The 16907-nt window shown below is 40.4% G+C and overlaps 1 protein-coding gene across 2 annotated transcripts in view; it reads left to right on the plus strand.

Annotated features, from left to right (window-relative positions):
• Positions 1-16907, plus strand: part of LOC306990037 (uncharacterized protein) — a 56584-nt gene that overhangs the window by 30136 nt on the left and 9541 nt on the right. For both annotated transcript variants that reach the window (XM_079596253.1, XM_079596254.1), the window contains one exon: positions 4060-4103. In XM_079596253.1, coding sequence (XP_079452379.1) covers positions 4060-4103 — 44 coding nt within the window. The remainder of the gene's footprint in view (positions 1-4059; positions 4104-16907) is intronic.

The following is a 16907-nucleotide window of genomic DNA, read 5'->3' on the forward strand; positions in this document are numbered from 1 at the left end:
CACACACACACACACACACACACACACACACACACACACACACACACTCAGTATTCAATCTGATAAAACTGGTCAAGAAGGTCATACTGTATTTCAATCCAAAAGAAAAAAAATATCTCTACTGTAATGCAAAAAAATATATATATTTATTTTTATTTTGGTGTGAAATGTGATCTGGATGTGTTTTAATTAGCTTCACCCCTTTATATCTCGTCTCGTCTCAATGCTTTTTTTTATAGACTACAGTTTTATAGAATATTTTCTAGTCACACTTGTAGTTTTATGACGTTCTTTGTGTTCATCTCTCTCCCATAATTCCATAATTCCATGTTCTCTCCCTCTCCATACCACCTCTGAGGACAAGTGCTGAATGTTAATCAGCATTCAAAGTAAAACAAGCCGTGCGTGTGTGTGTGTGTGTGTGTGTGTGTGTGCGTGCGGGTGTTTGTGTTGGATCGCTGTGATTGGCTGCCTGAAACCTGAGGAGGGGGGAGAGAGAGAGAGAGAGAGAGAATGAGCGAGCGAGAGAGCTTCAGCCTCCTTCGAGTCTCTGAGATTTAGAGACTTTCCATCTGCGAGCCTGAAAGATAAACCTGAGACAGACAGAATACAGGACAGCGTGAGGCAGTGGACATTTCCAGATCATACGTGGACACGTACCTGTGACTCTGACGGCCAGAGGGAGACCGCATCCACACACACACACACACACACACACACACGGACCAAAAAATCCATCAGCTCTACCAGGACAGATGGATCCCAGATGGACTGATGGATGAACGAATGCAAAGAGGAGGGATGCACATCTTTTGAAACCAGACGGAAGAGAAAACCTGAACATCTCTTCTGAATCAACAGGCTCACAGATTGTCCCGGTCTTCATGTGGGATTGTTAGTGCTGAATTCGGGACATCATCTGGAGCGGGGACAGGTGTGGGGATTGCTGTGTGTGTTCTGACGAGCTGACCGCCTCGTTTTTGTGAGGGCGTTTCATGTTTTATCCCGGTTTCCGTTCGCCTCTTTCCATCTGTCGGATCCTGGCTGTTCTTTCACACTTCTGATAGCTCTGCTTGCCATCTGTGGCATCGCTCAGTGTGTGTGTGTGTGTGTGTGTGTGTGTGTGTGCATGGGCAATGTGTGTAGCTTGTAGAAGTTGGCCCAATGGTGTTTGTGAGTGACCGCTACATGTGTTCAGAGTCCGCGAGGGAAATATTGTACATTTCAGGATCACTGTCATTTGTGTTTTGCTCTAACACACTCTAGTTTCAGTGTTTTTTTCTGTTTCCCCAAGCGGCGTCTTTCAAACGTAACGTGTAGTGTGTTGAGATTCGCTTGTGAATCCTACAGATGGTCACAGACTCCCTGTTGCCTTGTTTATTACACTTCATTTACACGCATTTTTCTCATCCATCGATCTAAGCACTTGGTGTAATCTGGATCTTTTTTTACATTTTTTTGGTCTTTTGGAGTTACCTCATCGCCTTGTTGAAGAAGACATGCTGGGTTTTCTCATGTGCTTGAAGATATCTTTGTAAACCTTTTTTCTGGAAACTCACTTCGAGATCTAAACCCCACCTGGAGTTAACCGTTTCCCATAGTGCACTGCGTTCTCGAGCATGATTGGAGTGAACAGTCTGCACTCGGCCGGGCGCTTACGCTCACGTTCTCTCTGCTCGGTCCGATACGGGCGAGATTTCCGCATGATGGACCCGTTCCGTTACCCACGAACGCCCCGATCCCGATCACTCAAACCTCTGGTGTTCCCGGACCTCCTGGGAAAAGCTCAAGATGGAAAGAACCATCCGCAGGCCCGCAAGAGGAAGAGGGTAACCCTGTCTCGCATCACTTTACCACTCATCTGATCATGTCATGTTTGCTGCCTCAGAGGCCAAAATATCACATGGTTGTGCCATGCAAACATTATTCTCCACTATTGTTCTGACACAATTATGAGTTTGTTTTAAAGGGATAGTTCTGTCATCATTTACTCACTCTCAAGTTGTTCCAAACCTGTATGAGCTTCTGTCTCCGGCTGAACACAAAAGAAGATATTTAGAAGACAGTTGATGGTAGCCATTAACCACACACACACACACACACACACACACACACCAGGTAGTTGAGCCAGAAGATTCAACAACATTTAAAAAAAAATATATATATATACTGTGACAGAAATTAGTCTTTGATTGATGTCTAAATATACATAAAAATAAATTTTAATACAAAAATATTATACCTGAAAACAGTGTTACCAACATTCTTCAAAATATCTTCTTTTGTGTTCTGCAGAAGAAAGAAACTCATACAGGTTTGGAAGTACTTGACAGTGAGTAATTTTTAAGGTGAACTATCACTTTTAATATATTAAAATGGAAGAGTAGTGTACTTTTAGGAGAATAGATTGACTGAAGGTTCATTTACATTAAATGTGTGTGTGTGTGTGTGTGTGTGTGTGTGTGTGTGTGTGTGTGTGTGTGTGTGTGTGTGTGTGTGTGTGTGTGTGTGTGTGTGTGTGTGTGTGTGTGTGTGTGTGTGTGTGTGTGTGTGTGTGTGTGTGTGTGTGTGTGTGTGTGTGTGTGTGTGTGTGTGTGTGTGTGTGTGTGTGTGTGTGTGGAAGGAATGAAGTCAGCACATGTTTAGTACTCTACACTCTTAATAATGAAGGTTCTTTAATGACATTGATGGTTCCATTCTACAAAAGGTTATTTAAAGTGAAAAAAGATTCTTTCGATTATTAAAACTGTCGACTGAGAGGATCTTTGAGCAACCAAAAATGGTTCTTCAATGGCATTGATGCTAAAACACACATTGAGAAGCTTTGTTTTGAAGAGTGCAGCTGAAGTCTGAAGTGAACACTGGCTGTGTGTGTGTGTGTTGTCCTGAGGGACTGAGAGATTATGAGCTGTTGATGCTGACTGAGGTTTCTTGTGTCAAGATGAAAGGACATATAGAGTGAATAATATGCTTATTAGAGAGCCTCACACATGCATGTTCATCTTACCATCGAAATAAGTACATATTCCATATATTATTGCTTTTTTATATAAATCTCATTATTATCCCAAACCCAAGCCATAACTTTGGACTTTTTAGAATTTAATAAAACAAAATCGCATTTAATTAATGAATCATTATCATTGAGAACGTTCTCATATGGATGTTTTATCAAATACAGGGACAGTCTTTGACTCTGTTTAGATGGTTCATTTGCTACGGCAGGATTCCTCTGTGACGCAGGTGTTTTACGACTGACGTCCACACACTCGTCATTTATACGTGTCACTGATCAGTAGGAAATAGCCTTCTGTGATCCTGTTTTAATAATCTCTTATTGAAAGAGAAGATTTAGTTTTATTTTTCTATTTTTTCTATGTATTTTTTCCATTCTTTTTTATATATACACTCTAAAAAATGCTGGGTTGTTTCAACCCAATTTTGGGTAAAATATGGACAAACCCAGCCATTGGGTTACATTTTTACATTACATTTTTAACCCAATGTTTGGGTTTGTCCATATTTTAACCAAAATTGGGTTGAAACAACCCAGCATTTAGTTTATTTATATTTATTAATATATTATTTCTGGTTTATTTTATTATATTTTGCCGATATAATTTTTTTATTATTAATTTCTTTGAGCACCCAATTTGAGCAACATATTGCTTTGCTGTGGATGTGCATGCTTTGGATCTGATTTGACTATTTTTGCCGATATAAAATAAAATAAAAAGTTCAGATTTTAGGTTGCAGAGTTAAATTAATGCTTTACTGGTTATTAGGTAGCCTGTGGCCAGAATGACTTTGCAAATGTGTTTATTTTGGGGATTTGTCATCTCTCACGGCCTGATTATGATGCCAGTTACAGCCGAATATATGATGCAACTCATACGCAGTCTCTGAAACCAAACTCAGTCATTCACAGCTTAGGTGTGAGTGTTACTGACTCTCTCTCTCTCTCTCTCTCTCTCTATCTCTCTCTCTCTCTCTCTCTCTCTCTCTCTCTCTCTCTCTCTCTCTCTCTCTCTCTCTCTCTCTCTCTCTCTCTCTCCGCAGGCCCTGTACAACTCTATTAAAAATGAAAAGCTGCAGTGGACAATGTAAGTGTGTTTTCTTCCTGCTTTCATGATAATAACTGGAAGGTTTTACAGTAGATGCGATGTGCTACTACCAAACTACCCACATAGAAACACGAGTCAACTAATTCTGATTGCCCTTACTGAACACATCACCATGGTAACCATAGTTTCCTCCAAAATAGCACAGTTACTGTCACTATTGTAAAATCTGCAACTATATACAGTTACAGTATTTGCTCATGCAAAAGTTGCATTACCAAGCATCTGCCGAAGTGTTCTCGTTTGTTTGCTCTTTCTCTTGCTCTTGCTAATATTTTGGCCTCAATTAATTAGAATTGCATTTAATATTTCCACACAGTTTTAACATGCAAAAAACTAATACACTTAATGTGATGCATATTTATTTACACTCAAACAAAATTTTTGTTTTATTTTAATATTCAGATTTTCAAAAATGCATTTATTCAAACTGCTTAGAATCAGCATAAATCTGAACATGACTAAAATATGGCTAGATGTGGATATTCAAGCAATATTCGGCTTGTTAAAATTGAAACCAATTGGATTTATTGATGACAAATTAAAACATTTGGTTTATTAGTACCGTAATATTACAGAATTCATACCCGTTTCATTTATGCATGACTGACAAATATGCATCACATTAAGTTTATGTTAAATCTGTGTAATGCATATGAATGGAAATTGTATATGCATTTCAAATACATAATCCTACATCTTAAATTTAGGTCTATGCTTTTTGTAGTGTCTAGATGTTGAGCGCAATTCTATCAGATTGATATATGTGTCCATTTTATGGTCGAGCAGGCCCGAGTGCATGTTTGATGGCTTGGAAAGTAAATTCATTGTTTAATAGCGATGCTTTATAACTGTAATAATTTTGATGTGATTGCAATTGTAAATGTTCACACGGCTGAGAGACGTCTCGGGGGGGGAAATGCTTCCAAACAGTGAAACAAAAGCAGGTTTAATTCAGGCCACATTTATGTGAGTTGTTTGCTAGAAACAATATTGTGTCAGAGAGCAGGCTATTCTCTCTCTATATATATTCACACACACACCAATTAAAGACCCTGGCTTTCCGAGCGCCGTTGCTATGGTTACGGCTCCATGGATACCGCTGCATAGTTACCGCTCAGCTCTGTTCTGTCGATATGAATTCACCCCCTCTCTCTCACACACACATACACACACACACACAGAGCCCTAACCTTGTTCTCATCCACGCGCCCACACACACACACGCCAGAACGCTCTTGAAAGGGTCCCGTTCGCATCCTGAGCAAAGGTGAACCCACAGACACCTACTGCAGCTCCCAAAATAGCCTCCCCGTCCCTCCCTGAGCTCGTGAACGAGTGCGCAGCAGAGAAACGCCACTTCATCCGCATCCAGCGCCTCAAACTTTCATTCTGGGATCTTGTACGCTTGCAAGCTGAAACATTAGTTCTCTGTGGTGCATTCAACATTATTTGTATACATCCACTGTTGCTGTGTCTAGCTGGCTGCCATAGATTAGTTTTTGTTGAATTTCTGAGAATGACTTGATAGTCTAGGATGGGTTGAGAATGATGAACAAATCTCTTTTATTTTGGATTTGATGTCTTTGTTGTCTAGCAAAAGCTTGTATTTATATGTAACCGTCATAATAGATTCATTCTGATTGGTCAATGGTGTGTTTGGTGTGTATAATGAGTGTCTTTTCACATCAGTGCGATTTATAATGGTTTTTGTGGTGTACTAGAATATGTTTTCATGCTTGACTGTTCAAAAAACGCATACTTTTTCACATATTTTACATTATTACTGCTCCTCTCTCTGCACTGTCCCGAACACGTTGTTTTCAATGAAGCCCCTCCCTCCGAAATACGAAATGCGCTGTGATTGGTCTGCTGGCCCAGTGTGTTGTAATAGAGGGGTGCAGGTATGACGTCACTTTGTAGGCCAACCCGCCGTTAGCATCACGCTGGTTCCCTCGACAGAAACCCAATAGGATTTCCCCATAGGCTTTTGGATTATCGCTAAAACTAAGCTCTGTGATCAACAAAAGTTTATGATACTTGCACGTTTTTTCCATCAAGATAATTATCACAGATGAACACAACTTTTTATGAAGTTTGAACCCTAAATGCAGTCACCAGAAGTAAAAAGCTAACGGTAGGCTAATGCTCGACTTCAACATCACCATCACTAAGCTTCCGACAACTCTTTTAGTTTTGATCTAAAAACATTTTCCCAGAACGTTTGAGTTAGAATAGTTTACAAGAGCACAATTATAGACATACATAACGAGTCTATGAAAGCAGACTGAGTTTACCTGTTCAGCGTAATGATGTTTAATCTCCTCGACAGACTCTTATTTAGCCATTTTTGTTAGCAACCGCCTTTTTCAAGGCCGCTTCAAAACAAAATTATGAGAGGGATAAAACTGATGTATTTAATGTTGTAGAATAAAACATTAAAGTGTTCTGAGCGTGTGTTCACCACAGACCTTATTTAACCAAAATCCCATAAAAAAAAATAAAAAAAACATTTACTTCGGGACTATGGAACGGGAAGTGCTAAAATGCTAACTCTCTTCCGTGATTTGACCTACAAAGTGATGTCATACCTGCGCCACTCTATTGGCAGCGCTTAGCGTGTCTTCAGCCCGCCCATAGATCTCACTCACAGAATGTACAAATAGTGTCAGCCATCTTTTATTTGGAAGCTAAGCTAACAGGCTCTTATTCTGCGGAGAAAGCTGAGTAGTAGCGGTTACCATCCTCTTTTTCCCGGACATGTCCGGCCGTCGAGATCGTCCAAAATGTCCGGGATTCGGCTTTTGCTTTCTGCAGTCGCCATTCATTGTTTACATGCTCACCTTTAGTTTCAATCTAACTGAATTCACTCCGATTGGTGAATCTGAGTGAATGTAGTGTTTACATGAACGCTAAACAAGTGATCGGTTGATGTGCGTTTTAATATTGCTAAGGAAATTCCCGCTCCTCCGTGGGAGATACGAGACCGGCGCGTCTCACAGGTGTCGCTCATCAGTAATCCCGCCACCGGCCTCGCGCCGTTCTCCCGCGGCCGTCAGTCTCGTCTCGCTCGCCGTTCTCCCGCGGCCGTCAGTCTCGTCCCGCTCGCCGTTCTCCCGCGGCCGTCAGTCTCGTCCCGCTCGCCGTTCTCCCGCGGCCGTCAGTCTCGTCCCGCTCGCCGTTCTACCGCGGCCGTCAGTCTCGTCCCGCTCGCCGTTCTCCCGCGGCCGTCAGTCTCGTCCTGCTCGCCGTTCTCCCGCGGCCGTCAGTCTCGTCTCGCTCGCCGTTCTCCCGCGGCCGTCAGTCTCGTCCCGCTCGCCGTTCTCCCGCTGCCGTCAGTCTCGTCCTGCTCGCCGTTCTCCCGCGGCCGTCAGTCTCGTCCCGCTCGCCGTTCTCCCGCGGCCGTCAGTCTCATCCCGCTCGCCGTTCTCCCGCGGCCGTCAGTCTCGTCCCGCTCGCCGTTCTCCCGCGGCCGTCAGTCTCATCCCGCTCGCCGTTCTCCCGCGGCCGTCAGTCTCATCCCGCTCGCCGTTCTCCCGCGGCCGTCAGTCTCGTCCTGCTCGCCGTTCTCCCGCTGCCGTCAGTCTCGTCCTGCTCGCCGTTCTCCCGCGGCCGTCAGTCTCGTCCTGCTCGCCGTTCTCCCGCGGCCGTCAGTCTCGTCCTGCTCGCCGTTCTCCCGCGGCCGTCAGTCTCGTCCTGCTCGCCGTTCTCCCGCGGCCGTCAGTCTCGTCCTGCTCGTCGTTCTCCCGCGGCCGTCAGTCTCGTCCCGCTCGCCGTTCTCCCGCGGCCGTCAGTCTCGTCCTGCTCGTCGTTCTCCCGCGGCCGTCAGTCTCGTCCCGCTCGCCGTTCTCCCGCGGCCGTCAGTCTCGTCCCGCTCGCCGTTCTCCCGCGGCCGGGAGTATATTAATATATTAATTTTCCTAAGGAGCGCCTTGCAAAAGTGAGAGCTTATAAAGCTATAGTAAACAACACTATATCAACACTAATGTTGGCTAGCAGGAGAACGTAGCAACAACATGAAACTTATCATTAGAACTGTGAATAGATGCAACTACAAATAGTGGAAGCTGTTCTCCGTAAAATATGAGGCACACAGATAAACATCAGGATTATAATGTTCAGGAACAGTGTTTAAAATACATTTTACCCTCTCTAATGAAGGTCAAGCATGTGAGTTGTGGGAAAAGCAGCATCTCTCTGACAGCAGCAGCTCATCCAGGCCTCGTCTGCTTTCTGCATATTCAGAGGGCAGGGATTATTTAAATGAGAAACATTATGGATTCATAAAGCCCAGGAAAATGACTTTGTAGTCCGAATGAGCCGCTCGCTGCAGCTCTTGAAGAGGGGATTCTGCTGAATAAAATATATCTGGTTTTGAGTGGACTTTGAGCTTTGTAACCTTGCAGATCCTTTTTATGCTCAAACGGCAACATTACACACTAACTAAAGTTGAAAAAGTGAAAAAGCATAAAACGACTTCTTTAAGGTGCCGTATAGTTACACATGCTACATGTACTTACTATAGTAATAACAGTAAATTATGCATAATTACAAGTAAATAACCCTAAACCAAATAACCGCAACTCATAGTAAGTTCATTAATATTAATCAGTACTTATTTGAGTAAGTACAATGTAATTAAGTCACCTTTAAAAAATGTTTTACCAAATTGACTCACAACAGTGACTATTGACTGGAGTAAAGTCGTTTTGATTAGCATATAATTACTAATTAAGGCTATATATTAATATTGGTGTACTGTTGCTGAGTTCGTCTTGTTTTCTATGTGGTAATGAAATATTTTTATTTGCAGAAGTTTTAATACATTTAATATATTACATTTTATGCGTCTTTTGGGAATCTTTTGTTTTTGCGATAATTACCAGCTAACTGTACACTACCGTTCAGAAGTTTGGGTCTATATTTATTTATTTATTTATTTGATACGCTACTGTAATATTGTGAAATATTACAATAATACAGTAGTTTTTCAAATAAATATAATAATATTGTGAAATATTATTACTATTTAAAAAAATAAGTGTTATCTGATTTTTTTATTTTTTTATTCCTGTGATCAAAGCTGAATTTTCAGCATCATTACTCCAGTCTTCAGTGTCACATGATCCTTCAGAAATCAGTATAATATGATGATTTGCTGCTTAAGAAACATTCCTGATTATTATCAATGTTGAAAACAGTTGTCGCGCTTCATATTTTCGTGGAAACACCAGCAAAACAAATGACCCATTACCCGACACAAGACTCTCATGCACAGCATTCATCACAACGGCACAAAATGATCAATATTGAAGTAATTTCCCCCTGTGAGAGACAGAGAAGAAGAAGAGAGACTGTGTGTGTGTGTGTGTGTGTGTGTGTGTGTGTGTGTGTGTGTGTGTGTGTGTGTGTGTGTGTGTGTGTGTGTGTGTGTGTGTGTGTGTGTGTGCGCGCATACAGATGATCAGTCAATACGTGAGGATTGTTCTCTCCTCAACAGGCGCTCCTGTTTTCCCAGCATGCCGCTCTCTGAAACTAATCATTCTGCCCTTTCCTGATTGCACGTTTCACGCCGGTGTGTGTTCCTTTCCTCTGCTTCAACTCTTTCTCTTCCACTGTGTCTGTCTTCTAGTGCTGGATGATATATTGAAAATTCAACCCAAATTTGGGTTAAAACAACCCAGCATTATTTAGAGTGTAAATTTAGAAAATTACAACAGATTTTTTTTGTGATTAAAAAAAATGTTTATGAAATTCAGCCTTTAAAAGTTTAATCTTCTTAATTCAGTTCAAACTATTCGTTACGATGAATCAATTCAATTATTTATAGACTTCACGTGGCTTTATTCAAATGTTGCAATACAATTTCAAAATGCTTGAGACCGTAAGAAACACCTTAGCATTATAGTTACAAATGTTACAATTTTAAAATGTAAAAGTACATTAACCTGTTAACATCCATTACATCCGTTCTCAGGCTTGACGTCGACGTTTTAAACCCGCCATTCCTCAGCCAGGAGTGTTAATGAACTCTCATTACCCGACACAATGGCATTCATCACAACGTCACAAAATTATCAATATTTAAGTAATTTTCCCCCGTCTGAGATGTAATGTATTCCTGTGATCAAAGCTGAATTTTCAGCATCATTACTCCAGTCTTCAGTGTCACATGATCCTTCAGAGATCAGTATAATCTGATGATTTGATGCTCAAGAAATATTAATTATTATAATGTTGAAATTAGTTTTGCTGCTTCATATTTTTGTGGAAACCATTATGCATTTTTTTCAGGATTCTTTAATGAACTGAAGGTTAAAAATAACCGCTTTTATTCTAAATAGAAATGTTTTGTAACATTATAAATGTATTTACTGTCACGTTTTTGTCAGTTTAAAGTGTCCTTGCTGAATAAAAGTATACTGTTTTTTTTTTGTTTTTTTTGTTTTTTTAAGGCAAATCTTACTGACTCCAAACTTTTGAACAATAGTGTACATTTACTATAAATTAATATTAAATTTAAGTAGTATTTGTGCTGTATTTTACTTTTTGATCAGGAAATTTTAAATCGAATTGGCTGCAAATGGAATTTTTAGTTATATAATGGAAACCATAAATAAAATAAAAGTTGAGTTGAGTTACATTTTGAAATTGTCAAAAGGTTTTAAAATGTTGGTCTACAGTTTGTGTGAGAGAGTAGTCTCTCAGTGTTTCATGAAATCATTTCTGGAGTCTAGCCGAGAGTGTCTCTCGAGTAACATCAGTCCTGCTGTAATGGTTCTGGATAAATGTATTCTTTAGCTTGCGTTTCTTTCCCCACCAGTCCTCCGACCATCACACACACACACACACACACACACACACACACACACACACACACACACACACACACACACACACACACAGACACACTCTCTCTTAGGTGTGAGTGTTACTCTCTCTCTCTCTCTCTCTCTCTCTCTCTTTTGTGCCGACAGTTACCAGGCAACAGGCTTTAAGTTTAATGCACATGCTCAGTGCGAGAGTGATTGACTGATTTTTTTTTCACCCATTGTAGAGCAGCGCAGTCATATTCGGGTTACTTATTGTGTCAATTGAAATGCTTATTGTTGTCATGTGATAATTTCAGAACATCCGAAATTGTATCAAGAAGGCCATTTTGACATCTGAGAGATTCCGTATTAGAAGTATATGTGAGATTGCATGTGCAAAAAATCAACACCATAATGCGAGAGGTTTCATTGCATCATTATTACAGTAGGTTCAGTTAAAGACTTATTCAGCATAGTATCAACAACGCTTTTGGGAAAGATACTGTTTTTGTGTCTCTGTATTTGAACTATTGGTGGCTGGTTAGCTGTTGCTTTGTGGAGGTGAGTTGAAGGTTTTTGGGCTGTTTGGGCCACCGTAGCTCATGATTTCCAGGTTGGCTTCTGTCGAGTGTCTGTCCCCTGAGAAACATCACGCGGACGGGACGGCAGTGTGATGTGTGTCCTTTCTCTGAGAAAGACACCATTAAAGGGGTCTGTTAACTGACCTCAGACGATCCGAAGTGTGTTCACGAGAAATATTACACCTCTGAGTGTACCGAATGTGACGAGAGAACTCGTAAAACAGCCGAGAAAGACAGAAACATGAACATTCACACAGACACACTCCTGCTTTTAAAGGGCATGTACTTGACATTTTAGCCGTACATTCCTACTATACTCACTCTTATTTTTATTTTTATTTAGTTGCTATCTTATTTTTTCTCTGAAGCATCATCAATATAATATTTCATTTTTTATTTATTTATTTATTCTATATTTTCCATGTTTGTTTTCATACATTTTTATATTAGTTTTTGTTTAAATATATATAGTTTTTAATAATAATTTAGTAATTTTATTACTTAAACAAACAAAATGTATATAAATATATGAAAAAATTTTTTAGTTTTAGTTAACATTTATTTTATTTCATCAAACATAAATGTTTTAATATCTTTAGTTTTTGTGTAAGTTTCAGTTAACGTAATATCGTGCTGAAATGTTGGTCAAGGTTTCTTGCACTAAAAACATTACTTCATTTTTCATGGTTATTTCCACCTGTTTTTGCATCTGTTCCTTTAAGACGTCTATATGTAAATTACCTCTGTTTTGATTTGGCTATTCTAGCATTCATCATGCATCACCAAATAGGCGTTGATATGTAAATGCAGGCGGTCATGTGTTAAAAATCAACATGAAGTGGCATTCGTAGTCCGTTTTACTTGCGTAATATGTCATATTTCCAAATGAAAAAAGATGTTTTACAGGGGAGGGGAGCTAGGTTGGGGTTTCTTTCCCATTAGAACTGCCTGGAATTGGGAAAAAATAGCATTACATGGAGAACGGAGGATGTAGAAAGTAAGAGGGATTTGTGACATCACCCCAAAAGGATATTTGTTTTGGAGGCGGAGTAAAGTAAAAAAAAAAAATTAACATGAAATAACATGCATTGATGAATTGTTCGATAAGATAAAAAATGTGCAGAAAGTAAACAGCTCATGATTGGGAATGTGATGTCAAAGTGTCCCTTTTTTTTATATTACCCTTTCATACAGTGTGTAATATGGCCGGTTGTGAATGTCACCTTAATTTATATAGCGCTTTTAACAACATAGATTGTTTCAAAGCAGCTTTACTTTGCTAATAGAAAATACTGTGCTTTACAGCAGCTCTAGAATAAAGTTATTGTCAGCTAAAGTTAGTTTTGATTGAATGCTCATTGATCGCTATCACGACACCGTTCTAACAGAAAACTATTAAGTTCTCTCAGCGCAAACTTTGAAAACGTGAACCTGTGAGAACGTATTGCGTGTTTAGTCTATAGGGATGCGCGTTTGAATATATATATGTGCGCAAGCGTGTAGTCTTTCTTTACAAACCAACCCTCGACAAACTACTTGTCTGGCCTAAAATTTATAATACAGAATTGCTATCGCTTCCCGACAATGTTTAATCTGTACTGAGGTAAAGGGAGGGAGGCCTTCACAGGGGAGAGACTAGTGACACTTCAGGACTGCGTTGTCGTCATGTCCGGGCGCAGGTCCTTCATCAGATCTGGATCCGGCGAACTGCGGTATAAACCTCGGGATAAACAGAGATACTAATATTAGCATAGACACCGTTTCTTATGATGTAACAAGTATGTAAGAATGTAAAAGCTCTGCAAAGTTTTAAAGATCAAAGTGCACGAGAAGTAATGTTATCGTCTCCTAAAAGAAAGACTCGATTCTGAACTGCAGAAACGAGTCTTCAGCAAATCCAGTCTCACTTCCGGAACATACCTATGGAACAATGTTACAAATTTGCATAATGTCAGCCTGTGATCTTCATTGGCTGCCTGCAAACAACGTCTACTTTGCTCCGCCTTCAAACACTGTAGTTGTAGCTGAAGAGTTTGGTTCATGTTGTCTACATGTTTTCAGCACTTCGAATCTACTTTGCATGCGCTTCCGAAGGATAAGGACCCGCACTGGAATTGATACGGTAAAATAGACCCCATCGTTCCTATTCATATCCTGAATGAATTTCAGATATGGGAATGGACGTTTGGTTTCCGACACGTGCTGTAAGCGATCGACCAATCACAACAGACTGGGCCATCTGACCAATCAGAGCAGAGCAGCTTGCAGAAAAGAGGGGTTTATAGAAACCGAATCTTTGAAGACTCTTTGAGAAATGAGGTGATGTGCAATGAATATTGAGAAAATTAAAGTATTTTTGACCTTCGATGATTGTACCTTTAAAATAGCATAATAGGGGCACTGTAAAGCTTGTCTAAAGAGTGTTTTGAACTTCAGTTTCCAAAAATAAATGAGATTTATACTATGAGGGCTTTAATACAGCAGTGCGTTTAACCTCGGCTCACAGTGGCGTACGGTAATTGTTTGTCCTGTAGGATCAAGCCTTTCTTTGATGTGATTTCTGCAGTGAGGCATCAGACCTCTGGTGGCAGATGTGAGGGAGAAGCCCGCTGGGAAGAGCGCTTTACTTCAACACTCACTCGATCCATACTGTCTGCCTCTCTCTGGGGGATTTACGGTCGGTGGAGAGGGGAAACTGTCGGGGGAAAGACTTTAATTCACTCTAGGCGGGATACACAGCAGGACAGGCCCGAAATATCACAGCGAGTCTGGCAGAGGGGCTGGATACAAACTCTCATAGACTAAACACCAAACACATTGTGGAGGTGGATTTCTTTCCACAGTTACTGCAGTATAAAGAACACTAGGGCTATTTTAACGATCTGAAAGGAAAGTATAAAACGCGAAACGCAAGTAACTTTGTGGGCGGATCTCGGACACTGTTGCTATTATACCGGCGGGATAAACGACTCTTGCGCCCAACGCAAATCTAAAATGTGTTGGTCTGAAGTCGCTTCATTACTCATAGGTGTGGTTTGGGCGTAACGTGAAATAAACCAATCAGAGCGTCATCTCACATTCCCTTTAAGAGCCGGCGCGCTTGTTCCACGGCGGATTGCTATTATAACGGCTGATTTGCCAGGCGGACACAACTTACATGATGGTACGTGATTTCACAGTCTTCAGAATTTAGTTTCTTGGTTCTTGACGGACAACACACTTTGTCAGATGTCCTTATATACCGATGTGTCTCGCCACTATTGATCAAACAGGTTTGATCCGTCATTACTACAATTAGCCTGAATAATTTGGGTAAATGTGTAATATAGATTTATGCCTATTTTTTCACATCTTCATGGACACCACAATGATTTCCCTCGTGTGTTAATATTTTTCTTTTGTAATTACAGTATGTATGGTTTATAAAAATATGAACTGCTGTGTCTGTGTAACCTAGATGAGAGAAGCAAAGTGTATGTGCGTTGTGCACACTCTATGGCCAAGCATGCGCCCCTAAAAATAGCATCTGGATAACGCGCCACTGACTTTAGACTGGGTTTTTCCTGGTCAGTGGCGGAATTGTTTTCTGAAACTGCAAAATAGCACCAGTGAACGTTTGCGCCGGATCTCGCCTCTTTTCGCTGAACCGCGTCGGGTGCAAAATACTGTAGGAATGATACATGCGTCGATGTACAAAGTCAATTCGCCTTTGGCTAAGCCACGCCCTAGAATGTAGATTGACCAATCACAGCGCAGCCAAGAACGAGCTCCCACAGAGGCTCCGACACTTTTTCACGGCGGTCCATTGACTTCAACGCAGGAGGCTCATATTTTGGGTCTCGGCAGGTTATTACGTCGTCGTTTTATAAAAAATATGGTTAAACGTTGTGCCTGGGGCATTTGTAAAACAGATACGCGTTTCCCAGAGAGGTTGGAGGGGGTGTCCGTTTTTTCCCCTTCCCAAAACCGAAGTTAAATACTGACAAGTGTCGTCTTTGGATTAAACTGTATGGACGTCCTCAGTCAGCGAAACCCCTCAAGGATCAACAAGCTCACCTTTGCTCTAAGATACATTTACCTTTTAACCTTACTGTGTGTGAAGTTAAGTTATACTAGTTAGACAGTTTTATGCTGTTTAGGTTATGATTTCGGTTCTCTACCCTAATTGTTGATACGCTAGCACACGCTGCTAATAAATACAACTTTATACTCGCGTAGTCCGTTTGCTTTGTAAATAATAACGATTATAGAAGTGTATAGAGACCTACCCAGCTTTGTATGAACAGTGTTTCTCCTGATATTGTTAGTCACATCCTCCGTCTCGATTAGGATATTCGGTGGTTCATTTTTTGACTGTGACCGTTAACGTTATGCTTTTGCCTCTATTTGGATGCCTTGTTGCTACTTGCGTTTCACCGTATGTCTTGAATAAAGCCTTCAAACGCACACTGCAGACACTTTTGCCTACTTCTATCGGACACTTTATTTGCTGCTTTATAAAATTTTGATAAAATTCCAGCAGGAAGAGCCGTCACAGCATAAACCATGTTGATACCAAACCAGAGCCCAGATGAAGTTGTCGGAGGTAGCAACAGTAACTAAGGGGGGCGGGGCTTAGCCAAAGGTGAATTGCGCTGGGTATAGATAATAAGATAGGGCCAAAGATGTGCTTCTCCTAAAAGCAATAGCGGTACATTCAAAGCAGTGGTTTGTGGTCACGTGATCTCGATGCAGATTGATTTGAGGACTCATCCATGTCTGTAACACACATGATGTGAGATGAATTGTTATTGTGTTTAATGTTTAGTGTTAGTTACTGGAACAGACCCCTAACATTTAAGCATAAGCAATATTAATAGAAACTAAAAGGAAAATATGAGGCGTTTCAATATAATTCCTGTTTTTGTAATAATTCCAGGCACGCCATGGTAAAAATAACAGTGATTATCACGAACGCAGCTTATTTGTGAGATCACTTGGTTTTGTATTCCTCTTTTATGCATGCACTTCCTGGTCACTACTTTCTTTTCTTTTCTTTTTTCCCTCAGTGATGAAGAAGAGTTGCACAAGCCGTTTTATTGATTGCAAAATGTCACGATGCATTCAATTAGCTAATGATAGATGGATTTGTCTGCTACATTTTCAAGATGTATTTAGTTTTGGTATTTTATGAGTTTTATAATTAGGCATTACTTTATTTCCCATTCTTTTTAATATTTCATAAATTATAATAGAAATGTACAAATATATAAATCTATTTCCTGATTTGTGTATTTATGTTTACATTTAATTGCAATTTTGTAGTAGTTAATTGTAATTGTAGTAGTCATTATTGCAACATTTCATGACATGTTTTAAATATTTTATGCCTTAATTTGAACCCACCAGCTGTT

This window comes from Phoxinus phoxinus, assembly GCF_949152265.1.
Source record: "Phoxinus phoxinus genome assembly, chromosome: 21".
Taxonomy (NCBI): domain Eukaryota; kingdom Metazoa; phylum Chordata; class Actinopteri; order Cypriniformes; family Leuciscidae; genus Phoxinus; species Phoxinus phoxinus.